Source organism: Microcebus murinus, unplaced genomic scaffold (genome assembly GCF_040939455.1).
Source record: "Microcebus murinus isolate Inina unplaced genomic scaffold, M.murinus_Inina_mat1.0 scaf005_hap2_Mmur4.0, whole genome shotgun sequence".
Lineage (NCBI taxonomy): Eukaryota > Metazoa > Chordata > Mammalia > Primates > Cheirogaleidae > Microcebus > Microcebus murinus.
Genome location: NW_027438951.1, coordinates 249594 through 266091, shown reverse-complemented (window position 1 = coordinate 266091; position 16498 = coordinate 249594). Strand labels below are relative to the sequence as shown.

The window sequence follows — 16498 nt, the reverse complement described above, 5'->3', positions numbered from 1 at the left end:
TTTGTGGGCAATCAAAGGCAACTCCTCATGCAAGATGGGGTCCTACCACACTTAGTGTCTGACACTTAGCATTGACTGTCTTGGTAAGCTAAGTGACTTTTCATGTGAGTGTCTTAGTACTCAACTAGATTTATTATCTACAGTTATATATACATCATGTGGGATTCTTCTAGTCTAACTTATCATTACCACCTCAATGTTGAGCACATTGCACGTGATCCACAAACATTTGTTGCTTGATTGATTCACACTGTCAATAAACAATTACCAACCTCCTATGTGTCAGGCTTAGTGTGAGACTCAGAGAAGCAAAAACAAAAGAAACAAGTCCCTCTTCTTAAGGAGGTATTGGCTAGTAGAGGCACTCATCTCAGTTTCTCTTTTCTTTGGTAGTGACATGGAACATTTTAGAGACAAGTTGAAAAAAGTTGGTCATGGGCTTTCACATCCCAGGGCACTTCAACATATTCACAAATGACAAGTCCAGTGAGCTGAGCAATCATGGAGCTCCAGCATTTCAGAGGTTAGTCCTAAGCCAGACTGGGTGCTCTGTCTTTTCTCATCTGTAGATGTGAAGAATAGCCCTTCTTTCTCCCTAGGAGTCTGTGAGGGATGAGGAATTGAGGACAGATGTCTCTCTCAGGGACCTGCAGATCTCCCCTGGCATGAGCTGGCTGTGTGATTTATCACCATCATGAGGCCATTCAAGTTATGGCTCATGTCCTTACCCTGTCTCCTTGAATTTCTCTTTCTGTGCCAAACCCAGGTGCTTCAATTGTTAGGACAGTAGCTGATATTTATTGAGGGCTCACTGGGTACCAGACACAGGGACAAGTATTTTATATGTGTAATACCACTTAATAATATGTGCCAAAAGCCCTATAATTATGAATATTTTACAACTGAGAAAACAGAGACTTCACAGTGTTAAAATAACTGGTCTAAGATCCCATAACTGATAAATAATCAAGCTGGGACTGCCACCCAAGCTGACTGCAAAGCACATGCTATTAGTCTTTACTATTGTGCTAGGAATGCCCCATCCCTCCCTGTTAGGCAGGGAACCTTGTGGCTGAGAATTTGCCAGTGCTTATACTGAAAGTCTTTATGTAGAAGTCGGAGGAATTAGGCTTAAAGGAGATTCAGGAACATGGAAGCAGAGTTCAAGCCTTTTTACATCCATGCTTTTTATTGTCTTTGGTGGGAAAGGAAGAGCTTGGGTGGACATGGGGATTCAATGGGATCCAGTGACAACCATGGGATGCAAAATTAGTACACATGCCTCTATGACTCACCAGAGGTCATAATAAAAATGTAATAGCATTGACTGGAGACCCTCTAGTCCAAACCTTATTTCACATGTGAGGACACTGAGCCATATAGGTGAAGATACTTGTCTAATGAGGCACAGCTTATTATTGGCAGGGCTAAAGTAGAACCCAAGTTCTAGAGCCCACTATACTGGCAAACCTGAGAATAGATTCTGGAAACAAAGCAGTATAATATTTGGCAGTCCCCAGGGCCATCATTCAGGAAGGTAGTAAGGTGGTGGTGGAGGGTTGCAGAATGGTTAGTTCCCTGGAACAAAGGACCTCTCCACATCACCTTGGATAAATAACTTCAGTCCTACAAAGAAGAAGATTGTATTTCCACATTTTACCTTCTGGGAGAATCCAACTTCATCCTCTCTTGTATAAATAGAACAAAAACACTATGTGATGGGAACAAGATGTGAAAGCACAACTAGCACACTCAGCAACCAAGGGTAGTGAATATGGAGGCCCATTGAGATGTCTGGAAATAGAAGATACACAAATCTTGACTTCCTAGGAAACAGGCTTAAGAGGGACACATGCACAGGCACTATCACAATTGAGCATCCTCCAGGGGAGTTCCAAAGCTCCTAGAGCAGGGGTCCTCAAACTTTTTAAACAGGGGGCCAGTTCACTATCCCTCAGACCGTTGGAGGGCTGGGATATAGTTTAAAAAAACTATGAACAAATTCCTATGCACACTGCACATATCTTATTTTGAAGTAAAAAAACAAACAGACAAAAACACCCGCATGTGGCCCGTGGGCCATAGTTTGAGGACACCTGTCCTAGAGAAACTGCAGTTTCTAATCCTATTCCTGCAGGTCAGGATCAGAAAGTCTGAATTAGAAGGTCAAAGCAGAGGCTATCTCAGAATACCCTGAATTGCCTGGCATCTCTCTGAAGGTTTTGGGCTCTTTACCAGTGGGAGGAGATGACTCTAGTGGGCAGGATCTGCAAAAAGGAGGCACACTCCCCCAGCCTCAGGATTTTCAGCTATTAAGAGTGATTTTGGAGGCTCCTGGAGAGTGGGGCAGAGCCAGTTACCCACACAGAGCTGCCAGGGAGAGATGTTGCTGTGGGTTCCAGGCTATACAAATGTTAAGTCAGCTTTTGGCCCTCTGAGGTAAAGATGCTAAGGATGTCATCCTCTTCTTCCAGGGGACTGCAACTATCTGTCACATTCTTTATTCTCTGGAGAGCACATCATTGTGACATTGCAGGTGCTATTCACTGAAGTCATGAAACTCTGGCTTTCCAAAATATGAGTCAGTGGTGTACTAAAGCTGGCTGGTACCAGCTTGTGAGAACTGATTGTTAAATTTTCAGAAATTTTTTAAGATAGTTGTTAACCACAGCCATCATTCAAAAGTAAGTTCTAAAAATTTACAATTAAATAAATTATTTTAAAAACAAAGGTAATAAATACTCAAAATTAAATACTTTCTTTTTTTTTATTTGAGTATTATCTATGCTTTTGAGGTTATTTATAAGTATTGTATCTGTACTTTGTATTGTGTGTCTTCCAAACTCCACTTGGCTTGAAATCAGCCATGGTGGGAATATTTATACCATAGAAATTGGCAAATGCTACAAACTAGGGCTTGATTTATGTTTGTCACTCTAGACATAAGAAAGCAATGGAAAAAATGTTACTAATGCAGATTCAGCTTAAAAATGAGTCATGTCTGCAGCCACTACATTGTGAATAGCACAAAAATATGGGGCACTATTTTCCTGGTATTTGTAACCCATTATCCAAGTCAGCAAAGAAGTCATTCACAGTGTTGAGGAATGAGTAAAGTGCCAATATATAAATCATTGTTGAATTACTTTTTTTCTTATTACTTAAATGAAAATATCAACCAACAATAATATCAGAATTATGCCAGTTCAGTTACAGCCACAGGTTGTCTAGGGATATAAGTGTTTGGCAAAAATCAACAAAAGCATCCTGTGAGAATCAGTTGGTTATATGGAATTTATAATAAAGAGTATTATATATTTTATTATCATTTATAAAGTTGTATATTACACATCCTTTGTATCAGAATTTATAATAAATGCATACCTTCCATAGAGAATCAGTTGAACATTTACCAGCACACAACTCTGTGAAATGACATTAAAAAAGATGTTCTGTTTCCTGATGTATGTGTATTTAAATTTGTTTTGTTTTAAAAGTGCCCATGCTGATATGCTACAACCTCTTTAAAAGTCCATTTTTTAAAATACTTACTAAGGCAATCTAAAGATAAGCTGCAAAAGTTGTGAGCATCTAAAGATAAGCTGCAAAAGTTGTGGGCTACTGAAGTGTCACTAAAGAACAATCATATTTAAGTTCAGGTTATAGCTAGATCTGGATCTGGCAAAAGGACATTGGGAGATAAGAAAATGACCACATTTAGAGTTGATAAACTCAGTGTACTCTTGGAAAAGCTGCTAGGATGGATGGAGCTTCTTCCTGCTGCTGCAGCCACAGAAGGAAGGAAAATAGAGGAGTCGGAAGAAACTGGCATATGACTTTCTAATTAAGAGGAGCCTAGAAGGGAAATACATTCAGCAGTGTAAATATGGGACTCATTTGTACCTGTAAGGGAGTAGAACATGAGCAGTAAGCTGATAAGGTTTTTGGTTCCAAGCTATACCAAAAAGGCCATAAGAGTCAAATAATGTACCTCTTACTTAGAGGGATTCATTCAGGATTAGAATTAGTGATGGTTTGGAAAAATGTTTTCTAAAGTTTGGAGTAAAGACCTTGATTAGTTACAACAATGATTAATATAGATACGGATTAGTGAAATTGAACCAAATTTTGTGTGTGTGTGTGTGTGTGTGTGTGTGTGTGTGTGTGAGAGAGAGAGAGAGAGAGAGAGAGAGAGAGAGAGAGAGAGAGAGAGAGAGAGAGAGAGGAGAGAGAGAGAGAGAGAGAGAGGTATTTTTCTGTAGAAACTTTACCTATTTTTCAAAAACAATTTCTTTTTTTCTTTCTAGAAGCTATTGAGGTGGGGGAGAGTGGTGAATAGAGTTCCCACCTTTTTTTCTCTGCAGGAAGAGAGACATTATGTTCAAAAGGTTGTTGGCCAGAGAGGGTCAGTCATGGCTAACATGTCTGCATTCTCCTAAGCCAAAGAGCATGGAAGCCACTGGAGAGCTAGTTTGGAGCTCCGGCTTCACTAATATCTAGCTGTAGGATTTTGGAGAAGGTGCACAGGTTCACTGAGCTTTTATTTCCTCATTTACAACATGAGGATAGCAATTTCTTCCTCATATATGCACATCTATGTCTCTATGCTTGATCATATGTTAATTATCTATAGAGACAAACTGGTAACTGATTGCCTCTGAGACGGGAGACTTACTTTCCACTGTATAACTTCTAACGCTCATGGTAGAATTTGTGCAAATGGATGAAGCACTGCTTCATTGAAAGCAAAGACAGGGACAAAAACGGTGATTAGATGTCAGAAAAGAGCCCAAAGAATAATTACTTAGGTCTGTTATGATGAGCGTGCTTTTAAAGAGTTGTAGTGGAGGATGATATTGGCTAAGTCCAAGTGCCTAGACGCCTAGGTAGAGTTCTTAGAATTTTGTACGTACACTAGGAAATTCTGAAAACGTTTGAGCTGGGGAGATGAGATTCTTATCAAAGGTGGCTTTCAGGGAAGGTTGGTGCTATGGGCGGAGTATTTATTTTATAATCAAGCCAGTGGCTCCCCTCCGAAACAGGCACAAAGGTTAAGTCCCCTTCAAGGGACAGGAAGCTCCTTGGGGTGGTGGGACAAGGAAGGCAAAGAGGCTGAACCCTTGTGGTGGTGTCTAGGTCCCAGGTTCACTAGTGTCCGAGAGGAGAGCAGGTTGCTCTAGAGGCCATTCTGGAGGGTGCTGCCTGTTCTGGGGTGGCAGTGGGGTCCAGTTTGGTCCCTATTCCCAGGCTTTATCCCTCCCTACTCACAAAACCCCTTTTCCCAGGAGTCCGTGTTGGTCGTGCAGTTCCAGCTTCTCCTCCGCGGCCTTTCCACGCTGGTCACTCACCTGCTAATAGCCAATCAGCACCTAGGGGTTGGGCTACTCGGCCAAAGGAGAAGAGGAGGCTCCTCTCTGCGCACCAATGAATGTGCATGGAGGGGCGGGCCTGCAGGTGCGAATGGGCGAATCACGGACCCCGATGGCTCGCGGTTCCGAAAGCAGTTAGTCGCGCGCTCGCATCTCCAAGATGGCTGCGGCTAAGGACGGTTGTGGCATAGGAGAAGTGGCTGCAGGGAATGGGCGGCGGCTCCACCTGGGGATTCCTGAAGCTGTGTTTGTGGTAAGAGGCAAGCTGTTCCTGGGCATTTTGGCCCGAGGCCGTGGGACTGCTCCATCCTTCCTCTCACCCAGGCATGGACTGCTGAGGAAAGAAGCTGAGCTAAAGGTTCAGGGAAGGGACGCTCGGCCTGCTCTCCCTCTCCGCACCTGGACAGACTAAGCTCTGCTGGGGCCCTCCTGGAAGAAACGCGGCCCAAGAAGGCCCTAGAAGAGAAGGGGGCCTAGGGCGGTAGGACTGGGGAGCAGGACTGGGGCGAGGGGCTGAGGGGTGGGTTGGCCTGAAGGACCGCCCTGTTGCCACGGGATTTCGTCCCCTGCTGCCTGGCAAAGGCGAGGTGGTGAGGATTCAGCCTAGATCCTGGAAAGAGAGATAGGTGGACCCGTAGAATACGATGAATAGGCAGAACAGCTAGTACTAAGGTATGAAAATAGGGAATGACACCTCGTCTGTTGAAGGAATGCAGTGGTCTGTTGCCTCGCGGGATATGGAAGAAGAGACCTTGGGAAAGTAGGGTGATAGGGTGAGAGTGTGAAGTCCTTGTATGTATTGCTAAGGAATTGGGGCTTTATTCAGTAGGCAGTGGGCTGCCATTAGAAAGTGTCTAAGTAAAACCAAGATGTAATCATATTTCGTTTTAGGTACATCATTCTAACAACTTAGTGGAGAATGAATTGTGTGGAGTTGAGAGAGAAAGCAGGGGATGCAATTTGGAGGTGTTACAGAACAGGGAGACCAACCCAGGTCTAAACAAAGAAGCATGTAGAAGCTATCAACCCTATCCTTCCATCAAGCTTTTCTAGAAATAGTATTTGAAAACTATTTGAATAATGAGAGAAAAACCTCTGACTGGCCTTTCAGGCCGGCATCATCTGTCTTCTCGTTAAGTTGTACTGAGCTACTGTAAAATCTTAATGAAATTTTCTTTTGGTTTGCACCTTGCCTTACTACCTCTGCCTTTTTACTAACCATGTCTTACATCCTTTAAAAGACCCATTTCTTTTATTATATCACACTTTATATTGTATACTTGCATTTGCTGATTGAATTTTGTAATTGTTTTCTTTATTTTGTATTTTTTTCCTGAGCTGTGCCATTTATTTCTTTACATTTATCTATTAACTAATAATAAGAAATAAAATTTGTTGAGTGTCAGGCACTTTCTTAATGATTTTACAGAACTTTAGGTAGTAGTTACTATCATCTTCATTTTTGTAGATGATGAAACTGAGGCACAGAGCCCTTGAGTAACTTGCCCCACGTGCACAGGATGTGAGTGAGGTATCCAGGATTTGAACTTGGGCAGTCTGTGGAGCTCCAGTGCCTCTACTTACCCTGCATACTCTGCTACTGGGAGGAGAGTGAGGTAGTTTTCTTGCTTAGTGCCACGTCTGCTGGTCCTAGCACAGTGCCTAACACATAGTGTAAGCTCATGTCTAATTAAATTTCCATAGTACCTTGAATGCTACATTCATAGTGCTCAGCTAGAAATGGTTTCAGAAATCTTCAGGAGGATAAACTTTATTTGAAGTACTTATAAAGTCTTATCTTAAAATACATGTTTCTCTTCAACTTTATGGGTTATTTTTTCTATACCTTAAAATTTCTACCAACATGATGTGATAAGCAGCATAAATTTTGCATTGTTATTTTTGTTTCCAAACTAATGAGAGTGACACGGTATTGTAGAAAGAACATTGTCTTCTACATAAACCAGGCTTTGCATTCTGCCTCTGCTTCCCAATTGCTGCTTAGTCTTGAGCATATTAGTTTACCACTTTGAGCCTCAATTTCTTTAACTGAAATAAGGATGACAATAGAGAGTCATTATGGGAAACAGAGAACATACTTTCAGTATTGCAGATGTTGTTAATGTTGAATAGGTGTTAGTTTCTGTGATGATAGGCGGTGTAGCATAGTGGTTAGAAGTCAAACTTGGCCCTTTTCCCAAACCCCACTGATGCACTAATTTGTTTTATTTCTCTGCTTGAATTGTCCCTTTCATCCTTGTCCATTTGATGACCTCCTCATGTTTCAACATCTAGTTCAGATATTACCTACCTGTAGTTTTCCCTGACCTCTACCCCAAAATGAAATCCTTGGCACTTTGTGTCCCTACAGCACATTCTGTTATAGCTAATATTTGTTGAGCACTTACTAAGTGTCGCATACTCTTCTAAGCATTTTACACATGCTAACTCATTTATCACTGGTGAGGAAAAGGTACCTTTATTTCATCGTACAGATGAGGAAATTGAAGCAAAGAGAGGTTAAATAACTTCCCTAAGGTCAAAGAGAGGTTAAATATCTAGTAGGTAGTGAAGCCAGGATTCAAGCCAACCACCCCGTTTGTTAATCACATCTTATGCTGCTGTAGTTAATTCTCCTTGCTAGAGTCTGGCTCCTAATATGTACTAGAAACTTTGCCTTCTTCCTCTTTCCTGAAGTGACCCTTCTAGGAAGATGGTATCACCATTTTATACACAGAACTCAGCCATTGACTCTCAGCCTCACCTTTCCAGTTTCATTGACTGTGTCTCTAACTTGATGACTTCTTAGTTCACTCCTTTGCTGTGTTTGTTTTCCTTTTCCTTCCTGCCTTGTTTCAGCTAAAATATTTTATGATAGCTAATAAACATGAATAAGAATAATGATGTAGAGATCCCAGAAGCTATAAAATAACTGAAGGTACTTATAATGGAGAACTAAAGGTCCCTAAACTATTAGAAGGCTCTTGAAGAATATCCTTTAAGTTTCCATATATTTTCATCTAGTTCCTGATCATTAGCTAATGAATAATTAACTAGCTTTTCTTCAAGGACCAACATGTGGTATACATATAAAAAATTTTAATGTCAGTTTTACTGAAATTCTGTTTGCCTTTTAGATTACTTTATTTCAACTACTAGATACCAAAAGAAGCATTTGTGGCTTGCCTTGGGAACCTAATCACCATGTTTAGGATGATTTCTATTGCAGAACTTGTTGAATTAAAAACAAATAATAAGGCCAGATATGGATCATGCTTGGAATCCCAGCACATTGGGAGGCTGAGGCAGGGGGATCACTTTGAGGCCAGGAGTTCAAGACCAGCCTGGGCAACATAAGTGAGACCCTTCTCTACAAAAAATAAAAAAACAATTTAGCTAGACATGGTGGCATGCACCTATAGTCCCAGCTAATCAGGAGGCTGTGGCAGGAGGATCATTTGAGCCCAGGAGTTCGAGGCTGCAGTGAGCTACAGTCCCGCCATTGCACTCTAGCCTGGGTGATAGAGTGAGACCCTGTCTCTAAAATATGTGTGTGTGTGTGTATATATATACACACCCATATAAATAAGTAATAAAATTGGTAATTTTGGCACACAACCTGTAGAATGATTTTATGACTAGGGTACATGAATAGGCAATGTGTATGATTATTGGTAATTTTCATAGGGCTGCATGAGAAATACATAAAGCAGGCAAGGTCATTCTTTCCCTATTTATAAATAAAAATTAAAGAGGAAAGTAAAAGATGAATAAATTAGCTATATAATATATGTACATGGTCAGAAATCGTCTCTGACTTTTTATAACTACAAGTAGATCATTGCAAATCTAAAAATCTGAAATGCTCCAAAATCTTAAACTTTTTGAGTGCTGATATGATGCTCAAAGGAAATGCTCATTGGAGCATTTTGGATTTCGGATTTTCACATTAGGGATGCTCAACAGGTATAATGCAAATATTACAAAATCTAAAAAATCTGAAATCTAAAGCACTTCTGGGCCCAAGAATTTTGAATAAGGAATACTTAACCTCTACTTTTAGTTAAAAACAAGCCTTTGGAGAAAAGAAAGAAAATAATTTTTCTTTAATGTTTTAAGAACAAAGCAATCAAAATAAGATTAGTGGCATGAATTCTAAAATTTGTAATGTATTATTTTTGATATTAAAGGAAGATGTAGACTCTTTCATGAAACAGCCTGGGAATGAGACTGCAGATATAGTACTAAAGAAGCTGGATGAACAGTACCAGAAGTATAAGTTTATGGAACTCAACCTTGCTCAAAAGAAAAGGAGGTAAGTGTAAAATTTCCTAAGTTATTAAAATCTTACATGGCTTTAAGTTTTAAAAAATTGAGATATAATTTACATACAATAAAATGAACAGATGTCAATGTTCATTTTAATGAATTTTGACAAATATATCCATCTAATTCTGTAAGCATTGCCCAGATCAATATATAGAATGTTTCCATTACTGTGGAAAGTTCCTTCATGTTCCTTTCCAACCCCCAACCCTGCACAACCACTGTTCTGATTTTTTTCACTATAAATTATTTTTGTCTGTTCTTGAACTCCATGTAAATGGAAGCATATAGTAACTACTGTTTTGTGTGATTTCTTACATTTAGTATGCTTTGAGAATCATCCATGGTGTTGTGTGTTAGTTCCTTTTTAGTGCTGAGTCGTGTTTTGTTATGTGTGGATGTACCAGGGTTTTTATCTATTTGTCTTTTGATAGATATTTGGGTTGTTTCTCTTTTTTGGCTTTAAGTCTTTGTGTGGACATATGTTTTCATTTCTCCTGGGTAAATATCTAGGCATGGAACTGCTGAGTTTTATGGTACATGTATATTCAATTTTATAGAAACTGCCAAAAATCCTCCAAGGTGGCTGTACCATGTTACATGCCCACTAGCAATATACAAAGTTCCATTTGTTCCACATCCTTGTCAATACTTGATATTGTCAGTCTAAAGATGGTTTGGAAAACATAATAGAATGAATATTGAAGACCTTATTTCCAAGCATCTGGGATCATAACATCTTGGATGTCTAGGTTTACCCTTCTGATTTTGCCATTGAGAAGAGAGAGACAGAGAGATTATGACTTTCCCACGATTTTATACCTAAGAGCCATAGGACAAAGATATCCTTGTTTGCAATTTCCCTATATTATTTTATATAGCTTATAACATCAATTCACTGTAATAATTTAATTTAATTTTTAATTTTTATTTTTTAGAGACAGGATCTCATTCTGTCCCCAAGGCTAAAAACGCAATGGCATGATCATAGCTCACTGCAGCCTTAAACTCCTGGGCTCAAGCTATCCTCTTGACTCACTCTCCCAAATAGCCAGGACTGCAGGTGTGTAGCAGCCATGCCTGGCTAATTTTTTATGATTTTTTCTATTTTCAGTAGAGACTGAGTCTTGCTCAGGTGTCCACAGACTATGGCCCACAGGCCCACATGTGGGTGTTTTTGCCCATTTGTTTTTTTACTTCAAAATAAGATATGTGCAATGTGCATAGGAATTTGTTCATAGTTTTTTAAAACTATAGTCCGGCCCTTCAGTGGTCTGAGGGACAGTGAACTGGCCCCCTGTTTAAAAAGTTTGAGGACCCCTGGTCTTGCTCTTGCTCAGGCTGGTCTTGAGTTCCTGCCCTCAAGTAGTCCTCCTGCCTCGGCCTCTCTGAGTGCTAGGATTACAGGTGTCAGCCACCACGCCTGGCCAAATTTTTAAATTTTTAGTAGAGATGAGGTTTCACTATGTTACCCAGGTTGGTCTCGAACTCCTAGCCTCAAGCAGTCCTCCTGCCTCAGTCTCCCAAAGTGCTGAAATTATAGGTGTGAGCCACTGTACCCAGCTTGTAATAAATATTTATAGATATCTGCTTTGTGCATGTGCAAGCATTCTTCTGTCAGTTAAATATTTATGGGATGCCAGCTAGGTGCTAGATACTGTTTTGGATGAAATAAGATCCAGTATCTGTTTTCAATAAGAATGTGGTCTGGGAGAGATGATAGGTATGTAAATAAAATAAGCACACAAAGTAGAGCAGTAGAGGTGCTTTGGTACAAAGTAATGAGTTAGCACAGGTTAAGGCATGATCTAGCATGGGGTAGGGAGGTGCAGGGGAAACTTCCAAGAGAAACAGATGGCTGTGTAGAATTTCAAAGATTGATTATGAGTTTGAAGCCAGACTAAAGCAAGAAGGGGTAGTCTGAGCATAAGGCACTACTTATGCAAAGATACAAAAGTTTGTTTTTAGATATATTTTCTCATTTCAACCTATTTATTATTTATATTTAAGGGTGTTCTATATAAACAAATATGGTTGTTTTTAAATCTAGCTTTTTTAGATAAACCAACTTTTCTTTTTGGATATTTTTAAAATCATTCTCTCTTTTGTTACTACTTCACTATAATTTGTCTATGTGTGGATATCTTCTTTGTTGATGTGTGTCAGCTTCTTATAAGTATATATGCCTGTCTAGTTTGCCTTTATCCATAGAGGATTTTACTCTTGCCAGGAGCTATGAGTAGATACTAGTCTTAGACCACTTGAGCTAAGTTTCAAGTTCCTACACTTCATCTGTCTTACTCACAGCTCAGTGAGTGAAGTGTAAGATGCCCAGGCTCCGGTCTGCAGCTGGTATGGACACCTGCCCTCAGCGACACCCCTACCTTTTGCTAGTCCTCACTGTTCAACTCAAGGCCTTTTCTAATTTTTTCCTTTTTAATCTTCTGGAATTTCCCTCACCCCTGTGATATTAGCTATATAACAAAACTTTTTCTACATGATCTAGTTGTTTTGCAGCAGATGGCTCTATGTAGTGTCAATGGTAACCTTTTTCTTTATATATGTTGTAAATCTTTTCTTTTTTTTTTATTTCGGCATATTATGGGGGTACAGATTTTAAGGTTTCAATAAATGCCCTTCCCCCCTCCCCCCACAAGTCTGAGTCTCCAGCATGACCATCCCTCAGATGGTGTGCATATCACTCGTTATGTATGTATATACCCGCCCCCCCTCCCCCCCCTCCCCAATACACTATTACTATAGTACCTATGTGTCCAGTTAGGTGCTACTCAGTTAATACCAGTTTGCTGGAGAATATATCTGGTGCTTGTTTTTCCATTCTTGGGATACTTCACTTAGTAATATGGGTTCCAGCTCTAACCAGGAAAATATAAGATGTGCTATATCACCATTGTTTCTTAGAGCTGAATAGTACTCCATGGTATACATATACCACATTTTATTAATCCATTCTTGGATTGATGGGCACTTGGGCTGTTTCCACAGCCTTGCAATTATGAATTGTGCTGCTATAAACATTCGAGTGCAGGTGTCTTTTTTGTAGAGTGTCATTGGATCATTTGGGTAGATGCCCAGCAATGGGATTGCTGGATCAAATGGTAGATTCACTAGTATCGCTTTAAGGTATCTCCATATTGCTTTCCACAGAGGTTGAACTAGTTTGCAGTCCCACCAGCAGTGTAGGAGTGTTCCTCTCTCTCCACATCAACGCCAGCATTTGTTATTTGGAGACTTTTTGATAAAGGCCATTCTCACTGGAGTTAAGTGATATCTCATTGTAGTTTTGAATTGCATTTCCCTGATGATTAGGGATGGTGAGCATTTATGTTTGTTGGCCATTCTTCTGTCTTCTTTAGAAAAGTTTCTGTTCAGGTCCTTTACCCACTTTTTAATAGTGTTATTTGATTTTTTCTTGCTGATTTTTGTGACTTCTAAGTATATTCTAGTTATCAGCCCTTTATCGGATACGTAGGATGCAAAAATTTTCTCCCATTCTGTAGGTTGTCTGTTTACTTTCATGACTGTTTCTTTGGCTGTGCAGAAGCTCTGTAGTTTCATCATGTCCCATTTATTTATTTTTGTTGCTGCTTTGATTGCCTTTGGAGATTTCTTCATAAACTCTTTGCCTAGGCAGATGTCTAGGAGAGTGTTTCCAACATTTTCCTGTAGAATTCTAATGGTTTCATACCTGAGATTTAAGTCTGTTATCCAGCGTGAGTTGATTTTTGTGAGAGGTGAAAGGTGTGGGTCCTGTTTTAACCTTCTACAAGTGGCTATCCAGTTTTCCCAGCACCATTTATTGAAAAGGGATTCTTTTCCCCAGCGTATGTTTTTGTCTGCTTTGTCAAAGATTAGATGGCTATATGAGGATGGTTTTATATCAGGATTCTCACATCTGTTCCACTGGTCAATAATCCTATTTTTGTGCCAATACCAGATTGTTTTAATTACAACAGCTTTGTAGTATAGTTTGATATCTGGCATATTAATACCTCCCAATTTGTTTTTGTAGCCTAGGATTGCTCTTGATATTCGGGGTCTTCTTTGGTTCCATACAAAGCGTAAAATTATTTTTTCTATATCTGTGAAGAATGCTGATGGGATTTTAATAGGTATTGCATTGAATCTGTAGATCAGTTTGGGTAGTATAGACATTTTAATGATGTTGAGTCTGCCGATCCACGAGCATGGAATGGATTTCCATCTGTTTACGTCCTCTGCTATTTCCTTCCTCAGTGTTTCATAGTTTTCCCTGTAGAGGTCTTTTACCTCCTTCATTAAGTATATTCCTAGGTACTTTAATTTCTTTGTTGCTATTATGAAGGGAATTCAGTCTTTAATTTGGTTCTCGATTTGATTGTTGTTGGCGTATACGAAAGCTTCTTATTTCTGTGTATTGATTTTGTATCCTGAGACTTTGCTAAATTCATTTATCAGTTCCAGGAGTTTCCTGGTTGAATCTTTGGGGTTTTCTAAATATAATATCATATCATCAGCAAACAGTGAAAGTTTGATCTCTTCTGCCCGTATTTGGATACCTTTAATTCCACTTTCCTGTCTGATTGCTGTAGCCAGGACTTCCAGTACTATGTTGAATAGAAGTGGAGATAGTGGGCAGCCTTGTCTGGTTCCGGTTCTAAGTGAGAATGCTTTCAGTTTTTCCCCATTCAGTATGATATTGGCTATAGGTCTGTCATAAATGGCTTGTATCATTTTTAGGTATGTCCCTTCTATGCATATTTTCTTAAGTGTTCGTATCATGAAAGGGTGTTGAATTTTGTCAAAAGCTTTTTCTGCATCTATTGAGAGAATCATGTGGTCTTTGTTTTTGCTTCTGTTTATGTGGTGAATTGCATTTATAGATTTGCGTATGTTGAACCATCCCTGCATCCCGGGGATGAAGCCCACTTGGTCATGATGGATTATTTTTTTGATAAGCATCTGGATTCGGTTAGCTAAGATTTTGTTGAAAATTTTTGCATGTATATTCATTAGGGATATTGGTCTGTAGTTTTCTTTTTTTGTTGGATTCTTTCCTGGTTTTGGTATCAGAGTAATATTCGCTTCATAAAAGATGTCAGGGGGGTTTCCATTCTTCTCGATGTTGTGGAATAGTTTCTGCAAGATAGGTACTAGTTCTTCTTTGTAAGTGTGGTAAAATTCGGGTGTGAAGCCATCTGGACCGGGACTTTTCTTTTTAGGGAGATTTTTAATTGCTGTTTCTATTTCAGCTGTTGAGATTGGTCTGTTCAGGGAATCTATTTCTTCCTGGTTGAGCCTAGGGAGGCTGTGTGTTTCTAGAAATTTGTCCATTTCCTCCACATTTTCCAGTTTGTGTGAATAAATATCTTTGTAGTACTCATAAATTATATCTTGTATCTCTTTGGGATCAGTTGTGATATCTCCTTTTTTATTCCTGATGGAGCTTATTAGAGATTTCTCTTTTCTGCTTTTCGTTAGCTTAGCCAGTGGCGTGTCAATTTTGTTTATTTTTTCAAAGAACCTACTTTTTGTTTTATTAATCTCCTGAATAGCTTCCCTGTTTTCAATTTCGTTTAGTTCTGATTTGATCTTGTTGATTTCACTCCTGCTGGGTTTGGGGCTGGTCTGTTCTTTTTCCAGCTCTTTGAGTCGTTTCATTAGATTGTCTATTTGTGATCTTTTTGTCTTTTGGTTATAGGCATTTATGGAGATAAACTTTCCTCTCAGAACTGCTTTAGCTGTGTCCCAGAGGAGTTGGTAACTTGTCTCTCCATTGTCATTTTCTTCATAGAATTTTTTTATTTCCGTCTTGATTTCTTCATTTATGAAGTAATCATTTAGTAGAAGGTTGTTTAATTTCCATGTTTTTGTGTCGAAATGTGAGTTTCTGTTAGGGTTGATTTCTACCCTTATTCCATTGTGATCTGAGAAGATACATGGTATGATTTCTATTTTTTTTAATTTCTTTAGGTTTACTTTGTGTCCTAGGATATGGTCAATCTTAGAGAATGTCCCGTGAGCTGATGAGAAGAACGTATATTCAGTGGATTTGGGGTAGAATGTCCTGTAGATGTCAGTCATACCCAATTGTTCTAGAGTTTTGTTTAGGTCCATTATTTCTTTATTAATTTTCTGTTTGGAGGATCTGTCTTGAGCCGTCAGTGGGGTGTTGAAATCTCCGTTGATTATAGAGTTCCTATTAATCCATTTGCTTAGATCCAGTAAGGTTTGCTTAATGAAACTTGTTGCACCTAAGTTGGGTGCATATATATTTAAAATTGTTATCTCTTCTTGTTGAACTGTACCTTTCACCATTATATAATGACCCTCTTTGTCTTTCACAACTTTTGTTGGTTTAAAAACTAAATCGTCTGAAATTAGAACAGCCACGCCAGCCTTCTTTTGGCTTCTACTTGCCTGGAATACTGATCTCCACCCTTTTACTTTTAGCCTATATGCATCCTTGCAGGTTAGATGTGTTTCCTGAAGACAGCATAGACTTGGCCTGTATTTTCTTATCCATTCAGCCAGCCTATGTCTCTTGAGTGGAGAGTTTAAGCCATTCACATTTATTGAGAGAACTGATAGGCAAGGTAGATTACTGTTCATTCTGTTGGGTTGGATGTTGTTGCTTTGATTTCTCTCTTGATTCATAGAGATATCTGGCCTTTAATCTTTGGCTGTTGGTTTTTTTTTATGTTCGGGAGTTTCTATTATGGTGTTCCATGTGTAACACTGTTTTGAATAGTTCTTGTAGGGCTGGTCTTGTCTTGGTGAATTCTCTGAGGCTTTGCTTTTCT

General features: G+C 39.3%; 1 protein-coding gene across 2 annotated transcripts in view; it reads left to right on the top strand.

Annotated features, from left to right (window-relative positions):
* The first annotated feature begins 5333 nt into the window (after window positions 1-5333).
* The window catches only part of VBP1 (VHL binding protein 1), a 45298-nt gene continuing 34133 nt past the window's right edge, over window positions 5334-16498 (top strand). The window contains exons 1-2 of one of the 2 annotated variants that reach the window (XM_012757883.2): window positions 5334-5622; window positions 9560-9684. In XM_012757883.2, coding sequence (XP_012613337.1) covers window positions 5530-5622; window positions 9560-9684 — 218 coding nt within the window. In that variant the 5' untranslated portion in view covers window positions 5334-5529. The remainder of the gene's footprint in view (window positions 5623-9559; window positions 9685-16498) is intronic. The other variant, XM_075999778.1, reaches the window with a different exon arrangement.